General features: G+C 42.1%; 10 protein-coding genes across 12 annotated transcripts; 6 read left to right on the top strand and 4 right to left on the bottom strand.

Annotated features, from left to right (window-relative positions):
- Positions 1-42: 42 nt before the first annotated feature.
- On the bottom strand, positions 43-1,268 carry LOC133842415 (small ribosomal subunit protein mS35). Its single transcript, XM_062275491.1, has 2 exons — positions 1,033-1,268; positions 43-973 (listed from the first exon to the last, which is right to left on the bottom strand). Exons 1-2 carry the CDS (start codon positions 1,154-1,156, stop codon positions 114-116), a joined length of 984 nt encoding a protein of 327 aa, XP_062131475.1. The 5' UTR covers positions 1,157-1,268; the 3' UTR covers positions 43-113.
- Positions 1,269-1,354: 86 nt separating this feature from the next.
- Positions 1,355-3,358, top strand: LOC133842416 (pyridoxal kinase). The gene is made up of 3 exons (XM_062275492.1): positions 1,355-1,857; positions 1,915-2,014; positions 2,547-3,358. Exons 1-3 carry the CDS (start codon positions 1,762-1,764, stop codon positions 3,257-3,259), a joined length of 909 nt encoding a protein of 302 aa, XP_062131476.1. The 5' UTR covers positions 1,355-1,761; the 3' UTR covers positions 3,260-3,358.
- LOC133842412 (kinesin-like protein KIF18A) lies at positions 2,923-8,765 on the bottom strand. Of its 2 annotated transcripts, none has more exons than XM_062275482.1 (5): positions 8,273-8,765; positions 7,130-8,213; positions 4,616-5,423; positions 4,426-4,557; positions 2,923-4,159 (listed from the first exon to the last, which is right to left on the bottom strand). In XM_062275482.1, the coding sequence occupies exons 1-5, from the start codon at positions 8,569-8,571 to the stop codon at positions 4,032-4,034; spliced, it is 2,451 nt and encodes an 816-aa protein (XP_062131466.1). In that variant the 5' UTR covers positions 8,572-8,765; the 3' UTR covers positions 2,923-4,031. The 2 variants fall into 2 exon arrangements, with proteins under 2 accessions (XP_062131466.1, XP_062131467.1); XM_062275483.1 differs by lacking the exon at positions 2,923-4,159 and adding an exon at positions 4,216-4,370.
- LOC133842419 (uncharacterized) lies at positions 3,466-4,035 on the top strand. Its single transcript, XM_062275494.1, has one exon. It carries the CDS (start codon positions 3,466-3,468, stop codon positions 3,883-3,885), a length of 420 nt encoding a protein of 139 aa, XP_062131478.1. The 3' UTR covers positions 3,886-4,035.
- Positions 6,005-6,973, top strand: LOC133844049 (ribosome-recycling factor, mitochondrial). Its single transcript, XM_062277876.1, has one exon. It carries the CDS (start codon positions 6,078-6,080, stop codon positions 6,879-6,881), a length of 804 nt encoding a protein of 267 aa, XP_062133860.1. The 5' UTR covers positions 6,005-6,077; the 3' UTR covers positions 6,882-6,973.
- Positions 8,766-9,107: 342 nt separating the features above from the next.
- On the top strand, positions 9,108-12,187 carry LOC133842414 (protein FAM76A). Of its 2 annotated transcripts, XM_062275489.1 has the most exons (6): positions 9,108-9,325; positions 9,750-9,814; positions 9,876-9,989; positions 10,432-10,525; positions 10,767-11,198; positions 11,262-12,187. In XM_062275489.1, the coding sequence occupies exons 1-6, from the start codon at positions 9,239-9,241 to the stop codon at positions 11,676-11,678; spliced, it is 1,209 nt and encodes a 402-aa protein (XP_062131473.1). In that variant the 5' UTR covers positions 9,108-9,238; the 3' UTR covers positions 11,679-12,187. The 2 variants fall into 2 exon arrangements, with proteins under 2 accessions (XP_062131473.1, XP_062131474.1); XM_062275490.1 differs by lacking the exons at positions 9,108-9,325; positions 10,432-10,525 and having other exon boundaries at positions 9,799-9,814.
- Positions 12,180-12,978, bottom strand: LOC133842417 (adrenodoxin-like protein 1, mitochondrial). Its single transcript, XM_062275493.1, has 3 exons — positions 12,805-12,978; positions 12,674-12,725; positions 12,180-12,613 (listed from the first exon to the last, which is right to left on the bottom strand). Exons 1-3 carry the CDS (start codon positions 12,911-12,913, stop codon positions 12,262-12,264), a joined length of 513 nt encoding a protein of 170 aa, XP_062131477.1. The 5' UTR covers positions 12,914-12,978; the 3' UTR covers positions 12,180-12,261.
- A 324-nt stretch (positions 12,979-13,302) lies between these two features.
- LOC133843867 (heat shock protein 67B3) lies at positions 13,303-14,360 on the bottom strand. Its single transcript, XM_062277613.1, has one exon. The coding sequence runs from the start codon at positions 14,109-14,111 to the stop codon at positions 13,524-13,526; it is 588 nt and encodes a 195-aa protein (XP_062133597.1). The 5' UTR covers positions 14,112-14,360; the 3' UTR covers positions 13,303-13,523.
- Positions 14,361-16,284: 1,924 nt separating this feature from the next.
- Positions 16,285-17,027, top strand: LOC133840483 (rhodanese domain-containing protein CG4456). Its single transcript, XM_062272337.1, has 3 exons — positions 16,285-16,514; positions 16,578-16,737; positions 16,809-17,027. Exons 1-3 carry the CDS (start codon positions 16,394-16,396, stop codon positions 16,867-16,869), a joined length of 342 nt encoding a protein of 113 aa, XP_062128321.1. The 5' UTR covers positions 16,285-16,393; the 3' UTR covers positions 16,870-17,027.
- A 419-nt stretch (positions 17,028-17,446) lies between these two features.
- On the top strand, positions 17,447-18,291 carry LOC133840482 (heat shock protein 22). The gene has a single exon (XM_062272336.1). It carries the CDS (start codon positions 17,635-17,637, stop codon positions 18,175-18,177), a length of 543 nt encoding a protein of 180 aa, XP_062128320.1. The 5' UTR covers positions 17,447-17,634; the 3' UTR covers positions 18,178-18,291.
- The last annotated feature ends 326 nt before the right edge of the window (positions 18,292-18,617 follow it).

The raw sequence follows: 18,617 nt of genomic DNA, 5'->3' as shown, positions 1-18,617 counted from the left end.
AGACAACACAAACAGCTGTTGCAGTTGAACGCACTTTGCCGGTTTGTAGTTTACTGTGTTGTTTATTTTCATATTGTATCGTTAATAACAAATAGTAATGTGCAAATGCTTATTTAGACAGTTATTTTTAACATTTTGAGCACTTCCTCCTTATACTTGGCCAAGTTGTACTCGTTCTCGCCCTCATTGATCAATTGCTCTACACTTGTAGCGTAACTCGGACTAGCAGCAACTTTTTGCTCCGCTTTTGAATTCCAATTTAAAATTGCCTCTGCTGACTTTTTGGCTTGATTGCGCTCAAAGTGATACTCCTCCATGTCCGCCTCCGATTTGGTGTCCTCCCATGGCTCCGTCACAAATGATTCATGATAACAGGCAGTCAGCAAATACAGAGCGTAATCATAGTTTTGCTTGCGCGTCGGGCAGCGATCTGTGACAAAGGTCAGCACACCCGTCTCCTGGTTGTAACGTTCGCCCACCAGACGCAGAAACTTATCCTTGGCATGTGCATCGAACTGCAGATCGGATAGCTTCAGTGTAATAGTCACACGACGTGCCTCTGGATGCCTTATTGTGGGTAAACTGTGGCAATAGTCTGTGCTCAGCACCTCGATGGGAAAGTGACGTTTCCATTTGGCCTCCGTCTCTAAGCCTTTAGGCCACGGCGTGCAGAACTTCTTGATGGCCTCACACTGTTGTCTGATAGCCGGCGGTGTCAGATGCAAGAAGTTGGGTATCTTCATCAACTCTGCGTTAGCGTACTTCGATGGCGCCGCCGCACCGCGCTCCGTGTAGCCCTGACGCAGTGGCAGCGGCACACTGGCCGGGTGAAAGGAGCGTGGTCCTGACCACACAGCAGTCCAATCCTGATCCACAGCCATGCGGGAGGTGCGCGGCGGCTGCACTGCATCCTTCTTGATCTCGCGACGACGTGCTTGCTGCTTAACGGTGCGCAAATTCAGCACACGGAACTCTAAAGAAAGTTGGAGTGATTACTTTGTAGTCTGTCTTGTATATGCCATGTTTACTTACCCTCATCATCATTGACTTCTGCCTGCTGCTGCTGCGTGCTGAACAAGCGGACACAACGTTGGGCTGTTACTGCACTGCTGGTCTGTAACTTATGCTCCAGCAAACGTGTTAGATTAGCCGCCATTGTTGAGTTGGCCAATTGCACTTGTTACCACTTTTTTAATTGAAAACTTCCACAATTAAAAAGTTTACGTAAACCATGCGTGTAGCAACTGCCATTCACCGCGACGTGCAGACACGAAACAGCTGTTTTGCTATGGGTATCGATGCCGAGTATCGAATGCGACGCTGTAAGAGAGTGAGATTGTTGCGAATTAGTGGGCAGAGAGAGAGAGAAGTGAAGTCTAGCAATGTTTGTAAATTAAATGTTGATTGTGGACCAAGGTCAAAGACAAATTAATAAATAGCGATGTTATAGAGTTGTATACTGTCAAAATCCCGCTCATTGTTTATAGTCCATCAGTCGTCGGTTATTTTGGTATCTTCTCGTATGTGTTTTCGTTATCAGCCGCCAGCTGAGTGCTGATAAGACGACCGTCTCTCGAATGTAGGGCATCTAGTATATATAGTTATAGTATAGTCTGAATACTCAACGAGTAAACTTCTGATCGCAGACAGAGTCAGTATAGCACAGTTAACCGGTTTCATCAGAATACAATCGTTTTCCCCACACAATCGGCATTAGCAACTGCGAGACAAGTGCACAAATATAACTTCACCTTCAAGAAAATGGCGAATTCTGAGACAAACAAACGGGTGTTGTCCATCCAAAGTCACGTCGTTCACGGCTATGTGGGCAACAAGATGGCCACCTATCCACTGCAGGTAATCAGCAGTAAACAAACATTTCAGTCATGTTTATTTCATAATTAATTGCTACAGCTGCTGGGCTTCGATGTGGATCCGTTGAACTCGGTACAGTTTTCCAATCACACGGGCTACAAATGCTTCAAGGGTCCAATATCCACCGAAAAAGAATTGGGTGAGTGCTTACGTCTGTTCTTGCAGAGATAATAATTAAAGTCATAAACTACATTTATCACAAATAGAATCATTATGGCGAAATTTCTTATACGATTGATTTAGTTAGAAGGATTATCTGGGAGGCAATTTCATTTTTAATTTCTATTTTTAGTTTTTAAATCATCTATAAATTACATTTTTATAGTTCCAACAAGTAAATTTCATTATAAAACTGAAAAAGAGAGTTACTGAAACTTCACAGATATATAACATTTTGTTATGATCTATACAATCATTTCCAAAAATTATATATATGTAAATCTCTATATGTTATGATCGAGCGTCTGTCATTCAACTGAAGTCATGACGAAAATTTAAAATAACTTTTATATTAAACCCTTTAAAAAGATTTAGTCAATTAAAAGAAAATCCAAAAAGAGACAGACAGAGTTCTTAACATTTTTAAAAATAAATTTAAAATAAAATAATATAAATTCAGTATTTAATATAAATTATAATTTCAACTTTTATTTTTCTTCGCCTACTTTTAGCCAACATCTTCGAGGGCCTGGAAGAGAACGAACTGTTGTCCCAATACACTCATCTGCTCACCGGCTACATTGGCAATCCGTTGTTCCTCCGCCAAGTGGGCGTTATACTGAAAGCCATACGCAAGGCGAATCCCAATTTGATCTATGTTTGCGATCCCGTCATGGGCGACAACGGCAGCATGTATGTGCCCAAGGAACTGCTGCCCGTTTACCGTGATGAGATCATTCCCCTGGCCGACATCATCACTCCCAATCAGTATGAAGTGGAGCTGCTCACGGGCAAAGAGGTGCGCAGTGAGGAGGCTGTGTGGCAAGCGATGGATTGGTTCCACGAACGCGGCATCAAGACTGTCGTCATCTCCAGCAGCGACCTGGGTGAACCGGGCGTGCTTCGCGCTTTCCTCAGTCAGCAGAATGGCGCACGACTCTCGATGGACATACCCAAGCAGGGTGGCAAAGATCTCTTCTTCACGGGCACTGGAGATCTGTTCGCCGCTCTCTATCTGGCTCACAGCCATGCCAGCAAAGGAGATGTGACTGTGGCATTCGAGAAGACCATTGCCACGCTGCAGGCTGTGATTAAACGCACGGTGTCATCGCTGCCTGCAAGTGCGGAACCTGTTCAGGCTTGGCAGCGAGAGCTGAAGTTGGTGCAGAGCAAGCAAGAGATCGAGCAGCCACAAGTGCTGCTCAAAGCGAAGCGTGTCAACTAGACACTTGACAATGTTAACAAATCCAAACAAACAACGGACAATAATACTGTGAACAAAACTTATCTTAACCAAAATAAATGTACGCTTATTATAACAAAAGATTGACAGTATTGTTTGCTTCTTCTCAAAGGAGTCACTGAGCTGTGACTTGTTGCTTCTTGCTATAAAAGAGTTTTGTGTGGCAAGCGATTTACAAAGTTGACAACATGCAACTGTTGGTGTTGCTTGCATTTTGCTGCCTAGCTGCCGCCTTGGAGGCAACACAAAAACCGGAGGCAACTTTTCTGCCTCGCTACACGCTGCTGTCCGAGAGCAAAAAGGATGAGCTGCAACTAGATAGACAACAGTCCAACAACGAACAGCAACCTTGGCGGCGTCTTTCGTACTCCAACTACGGCAACAATTGGCCAGCAGCTGCGCCAGCTGCCTCGCTTGCTGCTCTGCTGGGACCAGGACTCTTACTACTGGGCGTTAATCTGGGAGCGCTGCTCTACATGCTGCTGGGTTTGCTGGGATTGGCGCCAACACAACGCTTGGGCGCTTGGCAAGCAGCCGAGTTTTATCGCAATGATAGACGTGAACAGTTGGGAGCTGGCAAGGAAGCGGATATGTATTTGTTGAACTAAAGCGTTACGCTAGGGTTACGTTATTTAGCTTACAGAATATATATATATTTTTTGGGTTAATTACAAACTAAAAATCAATCAATTCAAATCGAAATCAAATTAGTGAGTAAAATTGCTTAAATCATAGAAAATGTGAAGACGTAAAATTATTTTTTAATACGAAAAGAGGCGGCTCGATTTATCTTTACCACCGGCGCGTCCTTGCCGCTCGTATTTATTGTTCCCACCAGTCGGGAAATGGGTTTTCGCATCATCGCCGTGCCGCCGGCGAGAGCTGTTCGTAAAGAAACAAAAAAGAAATAGAACGAAATTTCAATTAATATAATTTGCAAATAATAAACCCAACTTTTATCTATGCCTAATAAAAAAAAAAAACAAAACAAAACTTGATAGTTACAGATTAGATTAGAAAATTTGAAATAAAGAAATAAAAATTGTCAGACAGCATCAATGATCACGTCAATCTTCTTTCTTGCGCCTAAGCTCTAAACAAGTGATAAGCATTTATTGCATTAATTCATTAAGAATTCGCCTACTCACTTTTTGCTATTAGAGCACGCGGACTTTTCCTCACACAGCCATTGGAGAAGGTCTTGAGATTCTCCTTTTGTATCGCTGCTGCGCAGGTTCGCTTCAGTTCTTGAGTGCTGAACTTGCTCGACTTGAACAATGCTGCAAATAGATTCAAATTAATAAGAGATTTTAAACAATTCTTTTGACTTTCACCTACCCTGCTTAATCTTCTCCTTTTCCGTGGAACCGCAAACACTCTGATCCGAGATCATGTCCGATACGATGCGTCTATTAACGACGGGTCGTGGCTTTGTCACAGTTGCTGTCAGCGCCTTGTGCTGTTGATTCGCATTGTGGGTTAACACTTGCGTCACATTCAGATTGCAGGGCTTCTTAAAGACGTGCGCAGTCTCATCGTTGGTATCCTCATCCGAATCCGTGTCCTCACAGCTATCGACACCCAAATGCAGCACAAAATCGCTGTCACTGACTGTGTGTGTTCGACGAGCTCGCGCTCGTTTCCTTGCACTGCTCGTTAACGGCTCTGGTGGCTCTTGATTCTCCTGCAGCTGCTCCGCCAGCAGTTCATCCAACTCTGTGTCCTGCAGTGAAGCTGCTGTTTCGGCTTCTGTGAAACGCATTCGACGCTCGAGTCGCGCGTACGCTGTTTGTATTTCTGGCGTCAGTTTCTGTGTCTCCTCCAGGCGATCGTATAGTTGATGGAGTACATCGCTGCCATTGGTAAAGGATTTCAGCAGTAGATCTGAATTCTCGACCAGTTCGTTGTTGATGGCCGTCAAATGACCGCAGTTCATTTGCTGCTTGGACAGTTGCACTTCCAGATCCTTGTTGCTCAGGTATTGGTTGAGGATGTGATAATGCTTGGACTCCTTTACCTCCTGCTTCAGTCGCTTCAGATCCATGCAGGCAGCCTCCAGCTTGCTGCGCCATTCGGGCAACTGATCGGTGTACTTTTGTGTCCTGCTGCTTAAGGCGCTCAAGTAGTTCGTAAACAACTTATAATCCTACGGAAAAGAGAAAAATTAATAATTAAATTGAGAAAACAAATATTCATTAGAGCAGAAATTATAAAACTAACATTAATTATTAATTAGATAACATTTAAATTCAAAACAAAAAAATTACATTGCCTTTTGAAATACAATTAAGTAATAAAGGCAAAAAAAAAATAGCTGTTTATAGAATAAACAACATACTTTCGCTCAAATATAATATAACAATAAAATTACTAACAAAAAGTGCATTGCCAATTTAAATATAATTTAGAAATATAGAGGAATATATAAAATAAAATATATAATAATATATATTAACAAAATAAACAAAATAGATTCTTCAAAAAACTAAACATAACGTAAATTTCCAATTTAAATTATTTTATGAAATTCGAAGTAAAAGTCGCACTTAATAACAATTATAAATTAAATTGTATCATCAAAATTAATTCATTTAAGTTTTTATCTGCAAATTAACCATATTTTAAATATCAAAACAAACACTCATAATACAATTTTTTAAGGAAGCTTTTTGCCTGAGCAGCGTACCGTTTTTAAAGGCTGCAAGGCAGTTGGCAGCACTTGCGACAAACACTTGATTGTTGCAAACAAGTTGGCAGCACCGCATTTACTTTACTGCTCATTTTTAATTATTATTTTGAAATGCTCGCAAAAACCGGCGTTCAATTTTTGGGGCTTAGTTTGCGACTAACTCGAGTTCGCCCCGGAGTAAGTCATCTCAATAAATGGCAACAGCAACTCCAGCAACCAACACAGACAGCAGCTGGAGAAGCTTCGGCACGTCCGCTTTGGTTTCAGCAGACGCGCGATTATGCAAAAGGCAAGGACCGCAAGAAGGAGAAGGGCGGCAAAGGAAAGCCGGTCAAAGTGGAGATCAATGAACAGCAACTTCGCGAACTGATCAATTTGGACTCTCTCAATGCACAGATGGAGAAGTCAGTGGCGCAAATGAAGGATGACTTTATCAAGAATCTATCGTTGCGCTCCACAAGCGGCGCCATCGATACTCTGCGCATCAAAGTGGACGGTGCAGAGCATGAACTCCAGGAATTGGCGCAAATCTCAAGAAAGAATCCTAAAACAATTATTGTGAACATGATTGCATTTCCCCAAACAATTCCCGATGTGTTGCGTGCCATCGAGAAAAGTGGCATGAACCTGAATCCTCAGCAGGATGGCACTACACTCTTCATACCCATACCCAAGGTAACTAAGGAACATCGCGAGCATCTCTCCAAGAATGCCAAGGCCATGTTCATCAAGTACCGCGATGCTATACGCGACATTCAAAACGCACAGATCCGCAAGCTGAAGAACAAATCGGATATAGCTAAGGATGATGCATTTGCTGCCCAAACTCAGGTCACAGCCATAGCGGACAAATTTATTGCGGAGGCGGACAAACTGTTGGCCAGCAAACAGAAAGAGCTGCTGGGCGATGCCTAAAACTATGATTGAGACTTAAGACTGATAATTGCTGTTGATTCTGTTACCACAATAAATGTTACTGCCTCACAACTACGAATGGGTTGTGTCTTTGAGTAAGCACTTGTTGATTTACCCGCTACGATTTGTGTATTAGCTCGGTTCCTAAACCAATTTGAAGTTTGTCCTATGCTTTGATAGTCCAGTTAGTCAACACAAGCTATTTTACATATACTGTTAGATAGTAATTATGTTCAAACCTAACTCACCTCTTGAAGCAGCCGTTGATCCATCGTCAGTACCTTGCGCAGCTGCTCAAAGTCCTTTTTCAGCTTCTGGCGGTAACTCAAACTCTGGATCTTGCTGCGTAGGCCAATGACGCACTGCTGCAGCTTAGTCACTGTGCTGTAGACAGCATCAATCTTGCTGTACCATGGCGTCAGCTGAGCGGGATCAAAGCTGAGCTCATTGCTGGCTCGCTCCAGTTGCGCCAGCTTAGCCTCCAGCACCTTGTTGCGCTCCATTAGACGCTCCTGCTCCACCATCACCTCGTTGACCTTCTTCACATAGAACTCCTTGGGCAAATTAGACTTCAGCACATTCTGGCGCAGCACAGTGCGTATCTTCTTCGCACGACTCGCATACTTTAATGTGTTATAGGTGTCTTCGTAGGTGATGGAACTCATGGACACATTGGCCACCATCAGAGTGCGACAATTGCCGCCCAGTGAATCCTTTAGAATACGCGTTAGATTCGAGTCACGATACGGTATGTGCTTCAATCCATCGGCCAGCTTATTGATGCAATTCCCCAACGCCAACAGACTCTTGTTGATGCTGGCTCCCTCCTTGAAACGCATGCCCAGGCCCTTAGTGCTGGCAGCTCGTTCGCTGCCAGCCAGATCAATCATCGAAAGCTTCACGCTGCGTTTGGTGCCCGTCGTGCGATCCGTGATACGAATGTGCACCTGGAAAATGGCATGTGAACGGGAACTCTCCGCATTAGCATCCGTGGGATGTTGTGTGCGATTCGAATTGCCCAGCGTGAGCATGCGCAGCAGCTCTTCCGCACTGTAGATGGGCGTCAACACCAAACCGCTGACCACAACTCCATTGGAATCCTCGCGCAACTTTAGAGGACCTGTTTTTGTGAGCAGGTTCATCACCTGTTCGTTGTACACCTCCAGATAGCTGACGCCCACATCGAATTTACGTGTGTCCTGCTGCAATTGGATCTTCTCGAAAAGATCGCGCATAGTGAGGAATGTGATACCAGGACAATTCTCGCTGCCCAGCATTGTGAATGTCTTCCCCGCCCCTGTTGCGCCGTATACAAACACCGAGCAATTGTACCTGTCGCAGAGAGAGGGATAGCTACAGAGAGAGCGAGAGAGGTGTTCCAGTCGACTTACCCATCAAGCACTGCGTCGACCAGCGGCGCTGTACATTCTGCGAATATATCCTCGTTGGTGCGTTCTGTATCGTAGACTCGATCATATTCCATGGATAGCTTTTTGTTTGTGCGCTTCGAGATGTCGCGATACTGTTGTTTTGCGCCTTGGAAAAAGAATTCATCGTCCTCTTCGTCGGGATCGAACAACAGTGACGAACTGTCCATCACTTTGATGATGCATCTTTGATTTTGTTCCTGTTCCCGTCGATTATAGGGACGCACGCGCACTACCACTTTAATATTTGTTGGTTCGGGCATCTTTTCTACTGTTTATTGACACTTTTCGCTTATTTCGTTTCTATATTTTATCAAAATTAGTACAGCCTAAAATGATCGTTGTTGTTTGAATTGTTTGAATTTGTCTTTTTTGCCTTATTGCTTTGCGGCGTCATTCTTTCAATCGAACTGAACTGTATTTAGAACAGGGTTGCTTTGGAGCGTGACCGCCGCTTCTGTTTCTACGAAAAGGATCGACTCAAGCAACGGGTCACACTGATCGATTCGTGTATATCGATTCATTTACAACGCAGATGGTCACTCAGCAAAATGTCGCAATTCAAAATGTTGGTATATTTTCAAAGCCTACAGCCATGCCGGACACTTTTGCGGCAACGTTTGCATAGTTTTTTTTTATTATTTTTATTTGTGTTCATTACCTGCGAACACATTCTAATTTTAAACATACTCCTGCAAAACACGATTATAAAAAATTGACATTTTACTATATTGCGGAATTGGTATAATTTCGACAAATGTCAAAGCGAAAAAGCATCATTTGAAAATCAACTTGAGGTCACACTGTATTCCACTTTGGTAGACTGTTTGCGTCGCCTCTACTATAATCGCAAATTCGAGTCAAAAGAGAAAATAAATACACAAAGAAAATTAAAAAATATATATCACAAATAAAAAAAGCAAATAGAAAATGAGTGGAAAAGTATTATTCGCTTGCTCCAAATGTTTTTCTCGGCATCCCTACGAAGAATTATCATCAGGGCAGCAGCTTTGCAAGGTTAATATAAACATCTACAAATGCGAATTGAAAAAGAGCTGAAAACGAAATAAATGCAACAAACAAAAACATTTTGTGTGTTGGTGTATGTGTGTGTGCGTATATGCAAAAGCAAAGGATGTGTGTACGTGGGCAATTGTGTGTGTTTTTGTGTATTTTTTGGCAATAATAAAATACAAATGACGCGTCGTTTGCTTTGTTGCGAAAATTTTTTGCTGCGCATTAACGTGAAAAATGGTCGTGAAGAGGAAGAGCAGCAAACAAGCAAAGCGGTGGCAGTTTTTAACGATGCTTGCTGCAGCCGCTTCAACTGCGGCAACGTCTTGTGACTAATGAAATATGAACGTTTCAGCCAACAAAATTCTGCCGAAAACAACTGCATCTCACGTTTCACACTCCATTTTGTTGTATTCCTTCTCCACAGGTGTGCCGTGGTTCTACCTCAGTTGTTAAATGTACTTACTGCCGCTCGGAATTTCCCTCCGCCTCGTAAGTTGAGTGCCTTAAATTTCCCTAGCTATTGTTTACTAGTATTACTCTTCATTTGCAGCAAATCACAGAGTGCCTGTAAAAAATGCGAACACTATCTGGGCAAATATGGGAAGCCCACAGCTTGTGAGTGCTGCAAAATTGTCGCGGCCTTCGGCAGCTCCAAATGCATGAGGTGAGTTTCTTTTCGTCTGCAATTCAACTTCACCACAAAAACTATGACGACAAACTGTGGTCAGTTTTTGATTTGAATATTAAGCGCGCTGTAATTTGAATGCACAATCGAGTCTGAATTGAAAATAGAAATTGCTTTAGAGTGTATTAGAATATGTTTGTTGTATCAAATCCCAAACAAAAACCTGTCCTCAACTAATTAATTGTGCCTTCAAAATACATCAACCTTGGCGCTGTTGTCCTATTCTTCAGTAGTTTCTCTCTCTCTCTATTTGTCTTCTTGATTTGCTCAAGTAAAACGCAAAGAAAAACCACGTCTCTTATGAACGCAAAACATTTTTCTCTCTTCTCTTTTCTGCAAAAAAAAAAACGAAACAAAACGAAAAAACGAATCGATAAAAAACCACTTTAACCAAACCAAAATATCACTAACTGCAAAATAGATGCGCCAGCTACGAAGCCAAGTATGGACCGCCCACACAATGCGACGAATGCAAGCTGCGATCAGCCTTTGACAGGCGCGACGAGAACAAAAAGGTCAGCGACACTCAAGAGGACTTGGAACCACTTAATTTTAAAAACCATATATCGTTATTTTTAAGTAAAAAAAAACAATGTACTAAACCGCGGCTTTGTGAAGCAAAGACACGCGTCCATTTCGAAGAGTTTATAAATCTGTATTTGCGTTCATAAGAGTAGCGTAGTTTAGGCCAGTTTAGAATTTAAGCTAATTATTGTTATACCATCTGTAAAAATGTAAATTATCTCCTTGTTGCAGGTCAATGGGAAGATTCTGTGCTGGCTTTGTACCTGCGCCTATAAGCGTGCTCTGTTAAAAGCCCAGCAGGAGGGTCGAATATCCATGTCAAAGAAGCGACCGCATGAGAAATCATCATCGTCGTCGGCGCATCGAGACAGCTCGTCGCAATCGGCCAAGAAGCCAACGCGCGGTGGCGAAATTGGCAAAAATGCTGGCAACAATAATGCTGGCGGTGTTACAGCTGTAAGCGGTGCTGGACTCGATTTGCCCGATAAAATATCGCGTGGTAATGGTGGAGGAAATGGCACAATTGCAGCGCCAGCTGCCATCAATGTGGACACAAACTCATCGGATCATGTGGTGGCTATAACATATCTAAAGGAGCGCATTGCCAGTCTGGAGAAGCGCTTGAATCAAAAAGACAAGGAACTGCTGGAGAAGGACAAGCAAGTAAGTAGTAAAATACTTGAAATGCCTTAAAAGAAACTGAATTTATTACTCGAAATCTTGCAGTTGACAGAGCTGAAGGGCAAAAACTTTGAGAAGGAGAACGATATGCGCAACAGACTGAAGGAGGTCGAGCGTTTGCATGACATGAAGGTGGACAATTTGAATCGCAAAGTGGCCAGTTTGCTCAAAGAACTGGCCGTGATGAAGAAGAGCGGCAACAACAAACAAAAAGGCGGCGCCATCAAAGCTGAAAAGGAGGCGATCAAACGCGAGAATCTATCGCCCAAAGAAGAGATTGTGGCTGCTGCTGCGGCTGTTCCAGTTGTTGTGTCCGAGAAGCAGGCGAGCAAACGAGCGGAACCCGAACGGGATCTGGACAAGGATGAGAAGAGTCGCGATCGTGACGAGGAGCGCAACAGCGACCAGGATCGTGGCAGCGTGCATTCTCGCTCCGGTTCCAGCAGCCCATCTTCCAACTGAAAGGGGGGTGCGGGCGCACACACATTCAACAAAAACAAAGAACTCCCTCCCCCCCAACGAGCATCATCGAAACACACAAGAGGGCACAATTCAATCAGATTGCGATGCAGATTGTGATGCGTATTTGTTGTAATTTGATTTTTAGTTTGTCGCTATACTATTGATATATAGACCTTTTTTACCATTACTTTCTTTAATTGTAACATAATCTTTACAAAAATATTGTTTCATACCATTTTTTACATGTCTTTTCTCGCCACATTTCCCCCAACACAAAAAAAAATTGTTCTCACTTTTGTTTTTCTGTACTGCGCGCTTTCATTGAATGTAATCATCGATTAGAAAATGTAATAATATATAGGCTCAACAAATTTTCTTTAGTTTAATTCTTCTTCGCCAAGATGAAACACATACAAAAAGAACGAAAGCATTGTTTAAAATACTTAAGAATATACACAAGTTGGGAATACGACAAAAAAAAAACAACAAACAAAACAATAATTGTAAAATACCATCTCTTCTTTTATTATTTAATTAACAATATATAGGTAATAATGATTAGATGTTTATCGCAGCACAATGATTAGTGTGGCTTTGGCTTGTGCCCGTCCACATAGAAATTGCGCGTTGCCTTTGGCAGCTCCAGCTCCATGCCTTCCATTGTCTTATCGAGCACTATTTGGCAACCGAGGCGGGAATTCTCACGCAGAAACGGCGCCATGTCCAGCAGGTCGTCTTCCTTCTCGTCCGCCTCGTTGAGCACATCCAGATACTTGTTCTGCACATACACATGGCACGTGGTGCAGGCTAACGACGCCTCACAGGCACCTTCCATCTCAATCCCATGTCGATGGGCCAGATAAAGCACATTATCGCCCACCTTGCCCTGAACAGTGGTGCGTTTGCCATCCTTGTCCACATACGTTATGTTGACACTGCCAGTGAGGTAATAATTCATCTCAATTCAAGCATCTCAATCTCAGCACTTTACTTACATTTCATCCGGCGATTTGGGATCTTGCCATTCGTATTCGCCATGACGCAGAACTGCAAGTGGATAATTTCATAATATACGATTGCCATTTCCAAGTGACAGCGGTGTCCAGTTTCTGCTGGGCATACTTACAGCTTGTGGTGTGCAGTGCTTTGCTGACTGTGTTAACGGGTGATTTAAAAACCTGCTTTGTAATTATTTGATAGGAATTACGCGACTGGCGCAAAAGTAAACAAAACATTTTTAAGGTTACAAACTAGAGGTGGGCAAATATTCGGTGACCATGAAGGTGTCACCACTAGACTAAACAGCTGCCACAAAAGTTATAAATAATGAAATTAAGGAGTGTGCCCCTTTTTAAAAAAAGGAACATAATATATAATTTATTTTATTATTAAACATTATTCATTCAATTATCTGTCTTTTATCTAGTACTTATTTCAATATGTGCGTCAAGATAGCTCCGCAACTTTAGCGTCACATATCGATAAAAAAATATCGGCTAAAAAACCTTTTTTTCAATGCATCACAGTATTCGATTATCGTTCATCACTGACTGCGCTTGTTGCGCCTGCTTATCGCAATTATCGCACTTATCGATAACAATGCGCGCATTCAAACTGCTTGCAATCGAGATTTTAAAATAGCTTTATTAATACTGATAAATTGGACAAGCAATTAATCTAATTTTGGATAATGTGAATAATTACATTTAAATGAATTAATATTTTAAACACTAAAATGAATTATTAAAATGGGGTTGTGCATAATTTTGAGTTCCTTGCGGTCGTGCAATGACAATGAGAGTCTTGGTAAATCACTTGGCTGCTGTTGCTGCTCCTTCTGTTTGTTTACTTGGCTGCCTCGCCATCTGCTGCAGTCGGCTCCTTGTGTCCATTGTTCTTGGCCTGCACAAACAAATCGGACGGTCCCACATGCTTAATGGGTATAATACGCTCCTCGGCATCCTCGGGTGCAACTAACGGTGGCACTGTGATGGACAGAACGCCTTCGTCGGTCAAGGTCGAGGCAATTTCATCGGCATTGTACTCCTTGGGCAAGGGATAGCGACGCACAAAGTGCCGCGAGACATGACCATGCTCATCCTCCCGCTCCTCATGCTTGCCCTCGACAACGATGCAATTGTTGACCAGCTTCACACTCAGCTCGCCCGGCTCAAAGAGTCCCACATCGAGATTCACCTCAAAGTTGCCCTGCCGCTTGACCGCGCTGCTCCCACCCAGCTCATCGCGATGCTTCTTGGCCACCAGGTGATGGGCATGTGCTCCCATCCGAGCAATCATGCCCAGCGTGTGCAAATCCAAGGAATCGTGATGTCGCGAATGCATGCGACGATAGAGACGATTGGGAAACATGTCGTGGCCATAGTACATGGAATCCGGCGAGTCCAGATTGAGCACAAATGGAATGTCTGGCATCGTCTTTTCGCTTTTTCTTTCGCTATTGATTGAACAAGAGTTCCGGATCTGTATCTGGTGCAAGTTCACTGAACCTAACTGCGACTGCTGCCGACCTGCGACCTGTTTTCCAATTGTTGACTGGAGGGTTGATTTGCCAGCGGGTGTGAAAGAGGTACAAAGAGGTGCAGAGACGTTGTTGCACTTGTTGTCCCACTCACGCACAATTTAACTCAAAAGTCGCGACGCAAATGCAAAGTTGTGGAGGCCATCGTTGACTTTTATAGTCCGGCTCCATGCCAAAAGCTCTGCCAACACGAGCTTTTTTCTGGAGCGACAATTGGGAAGTTTCTGGAGCAAAGTTTTGTATACGGCAGATGCGCTGTGCTGTTGAATATGCGGTAGCATGATACAATTATACAAGGTAGTCTCGTCGGAAAAAGCTTTCGTCAGTACGCATTCGTTTTTCGACGCAAGAGGTTGTCTGCGGACGAATTTTTTTCTGCAATTAACCCTTGTGCAAAATGACATTTTGCAATGTATGCCGTTGACACGGATAGAATTAAAACATTTAGAGAATTAGAGAATTCTCATATATATTATTCAAATTGTTCATAAACAATTAACATTTTAAAAATATGTCAATTAGACATTAATATTAGCTTCAAAATACGTAAATATTAATATCATCATCTAAGGGTTAATGCGCATTTCATTGTCGTCTCGCTCACACTGCTGTGCTGAGACTCTTTCACTCGCACTCATTGTTTTGTTTAAAGTCGGACAGCTTTTTCCGACGAGACTACCTTGTATTATTGTATCATGTGCGGTAGTACAGTGATATTATAAAAAAGTTTAAAAAACTACGCTCAATAAAACGAATAACAATTAATATAATTCAAAAATTCATTTTTAAAAAGATTTTAGAACAAGTAATTATTATTAAAATTATTTCCACTAAATGGAGGAGCAATATTCTTTATATTGTTTCCACAAATTTTAAAAAAATTCTAGGAATAAACTTTTTTTAATGTCAATATAAAAATAGTTTATAAAATTAATAGTTTTTAACAAAAGAAAATTAAAAAAAAAAAGTTTTTATATATGTGCATAGTTCTAACTATATTTGATGTTAATATAAATTTATTGTTCAAATGAAAATTGTATGTATGTTTTAGTAAGAATTTTATTAAGAATCTCATAAAATAGAATTCTCTAAAATTCCAAAAAATAAAATTTTGGAAATTATTTATAATTTAAAAAAAAATGTATTATTTATTTTATTATTATTTGTATGTATGAACACAAAACTTTAAATGCCATTATTGTTTTACTAAGAGCTTCATGAAAAAGCTCATAAAATAGAATTCTCTGAAATTCAAAAAATTAAATTTTTAGAATTATTGTCAATTTTTAAATTTAAAATAAATTTATTATTAAAATTAAATTTGTATGTATGTACACAAAACCTTAAATACCATTACCGTTTTAACAGGAGTGCTATTAAAAAAAACTATTTATAAACCGAAATTAAAATTCTTTGAAATTGCTCTTGAATATTTTAGTGATTAGAATTTTAGAATTTCTTCTGCACATTCCTTACCGAAAGTGAAAATCAAACTTGGTAAATGTGTGGAGCAAGTGCCAAGTTTGGTAATCTTGAAATCTTGAAGTTGCGAGGTTGCGAACTTGGAGCTTTTGGAGCGAAAGAACGATAAACCCGAAACCGCAGACATTTGTACGCTCGAAATCGAATTCGATACGTTTTAAATATATAAATAAATAAACATTATCGGTTAGTTGGTGTCTGGAAGACGCTCAATACCAAACAGTTAACGTTAGTTTTTTCGTTCACATTGAAAAAATTCTAAGCCGAACTGAAATCCGATGAGTTGTTGGCGCCGTCGTCGTCGTCGTCGCCGTCGCCAATTAGCGCCGACAGCGCGTTACCACAAAGCAACAACAACAAAAACAACAAGAGCAAAGCAAAGTTTTGTATTGCGATGCCTAATCTCAAATCTAATACAGAGCCAAAGCTACGCTGCGGTTGCTTTGTTGTACATTGCACATACATACATACATACATACATACGTACGTACAACATTTTTGATAAACCAGCAGCGACTTCGCTGCCGACGTTGACGTCGCCGTCGCCGTTGCTTTGGTTTGCTTTAACAATAAATGCCAGTGCTGGAGTAAGCAGTAAACTCAGTGATCTGGCGACACGCAAAACACACACAGGTGAAAGCAAAGTTTCTACACATTTTGTACGGATTAACATATTCAATTGACGTAACACACAATGGCCACCTATGAGCAAGTTAAAGATGTGCCCAATCATCCAGAGATCTATTTGATTGATGTGCGCAACCAGGACGAACTGGAAGCCACTGGCACCATTCCAGCCAGTCTCAACATTCCTTGTACGTATTCACAATATTCCACTGGAATAAACTTCCATTTACTAAGCAACCCTTAATATCTAGTACCCGATCTGGATGCGGCTTTAAAGTCGAGCGACGAGGACTTCAAGCAGAAATATGGTCGCGAAAAGCCTGGAAATAATGCTGACATCATTTTCACTTGCCGCTCGGGAAAGCGTGCCAAAGAGGCTGAAACAATTGCCAAGAATGCGGGCTTTACCAAGTGAGAGTTTATCAATTCTCATCTAGTTTCTAAGCTCTTATATTTTATCTCTCTCTTTCTAACTTTCATAGCATACGCGTCTACAGTGGCTCTTGGCTGGAATGGGCCGAGAAGGAAGGTCTGCCCAAGTAAGATCGAAGGCTATTAAAATGCCGCCTGCACATGCTCATCTTTGGCTCATAGTTTATAAAACTATAATCTTTATTTAAATCTTAAAATGTATGCTCTTTAGATATACGCACATAACTTTAGTCAAATTTATGGTTTCGGATTAAATTGGTTAAATTCTACACTTTCTATACTACTTCAATTAGAGGTGAATGGTGAAATTTGGCAATCACAAAGTGTTTGCTTAGATAAGCTGAGCAAACTCAAGCAAATACTTTGTTACGTTATTATTGTGCCATGGCGTAACGTAAGCAAATACACAACACACACAAACACATGTACTTTTGTGTGTGTGGCGACTCTCCCTCACTTTGCTTTTTTGCGCACTCGCTCTCCCGTGCACTCTCTCACTCTCTTTTAGTCTTGCTCTTTTGTTTTGTTTTGCTATGACCTACCTCAAGCTTTACAAGTGCTGCATATGCAGCTGTAGTTAAAAATAATCGACATTTCGATAGTTATCGAGAAAACGAGAGAGAACACCAGCGAAGTTTTCTATGTAGCCAGCGACCTGTGACATTTTCAAAGGCCGCACAGAAAATTGCATCAGCTGTTGCTGCGCGTCGAGAGAGCGCCGGAAAGTTCTCGGCAAACGGCGTGACATATAAATAGCAGCCGGGCACGCGCTTCGCTCACATTTCGAAACAGTTGATCAAAGCAGACAGAGCTCCGAAGAGCTTTTCACAAAATTACATAGAGGGAATTTCATCAAAAACAACCGGACTTACAAAGATGCGTTCGCTGCCCATGTTTCTGCGCCTGGCCGAGGAGATGTCACGGCTGCCACGTGTGGCGCCCTTCCAGTCGCCCTTGCATTCGCTCTTCCACGATCCTCCGCTGTGGTCGGCGGTTGCATTGCCGCGCAACTGGAAGCAGATCGCACGCTGGCAGGAGCAGCAGTTTGCACCACCAGCCACAGTGGGCAAGGATGGCTATCAGGTCAGCTTGGATGTCAGCGTCTACAGGCCCAACGAGTTGACCGTCAAGACCGTCGACAACAGCGTCATCATCGAGGGCAAATCGGAGCAACAGGAGGATGAATTGGGTGGCTATAGCTCCCGTCAATTCTTGCGCCGCTTTGTCCTGCCCAAGGGCTACGATGTGGAACAACTGACCTCTAGTCTAAGCAGCGATGGTGTGCTCACCATCAGCGTGCCCAATCCTCCAGCTGCCGAGCAGGAGGCGCTCAAGGAGCGCGTGGTGCCCATTCAACAAACTGGTCTGGCGGCGGACAACGTCAAGGCGAATCCTCCCAAGGAGGATACGGAGAAGTGAACAACAATATCCTGGTGCCATCTTTCCCTTCCCTATTCGTATTTATCTTTAGAGTAGCAACAAATTCAAAGTCTGTAAAATTAGCAATAAATAAATAATCACAAATAAATGCAATTGCGTGTATTCGACTGCGGGATACCCGGTAATACTCATTACGAAATTGGAAGAGAGAATGGAAGAGAATTATCAGACATGTCATCTAAGGATAGATATCCCTTTATAGTTTGGGCTTTTCATTCTGATTTGAGTTTGTTTTTTAAGGAACCGATGTTTCACTCTTTTAATCTACCCCTTTACCTAATGAGTATTGGGTATTAAAACGTAAACAAATAATATGCATCTACTTTCGCTTGGCAATCGCCACTTGCACTTGATGTGCCATCTCCTCCCGATCCCGTGGATACCTTCTCTTCCTGCCTTGCCTTTTCCTCTTCTGTCCG

Source organism: Drosophila sulfurigaster, chromosome 3 (assembly GCF_023558435.1).
Source record: "Drosophila sulfurigaster albostrigata strain 15112-1811.04 chromosome 3, ASM2355843v2, whole genome shotgun sequence".
Classification (NCBI taxonomy): Eukaryota; Metazoa; Arthropoda; class Insecta; order Diptera; family Drosophilidae; genus Drosophila; species Drosophila sulfurigaster.
This window is presented reverse-complemented; position numbering and strand designations above follow the sequence as displayed.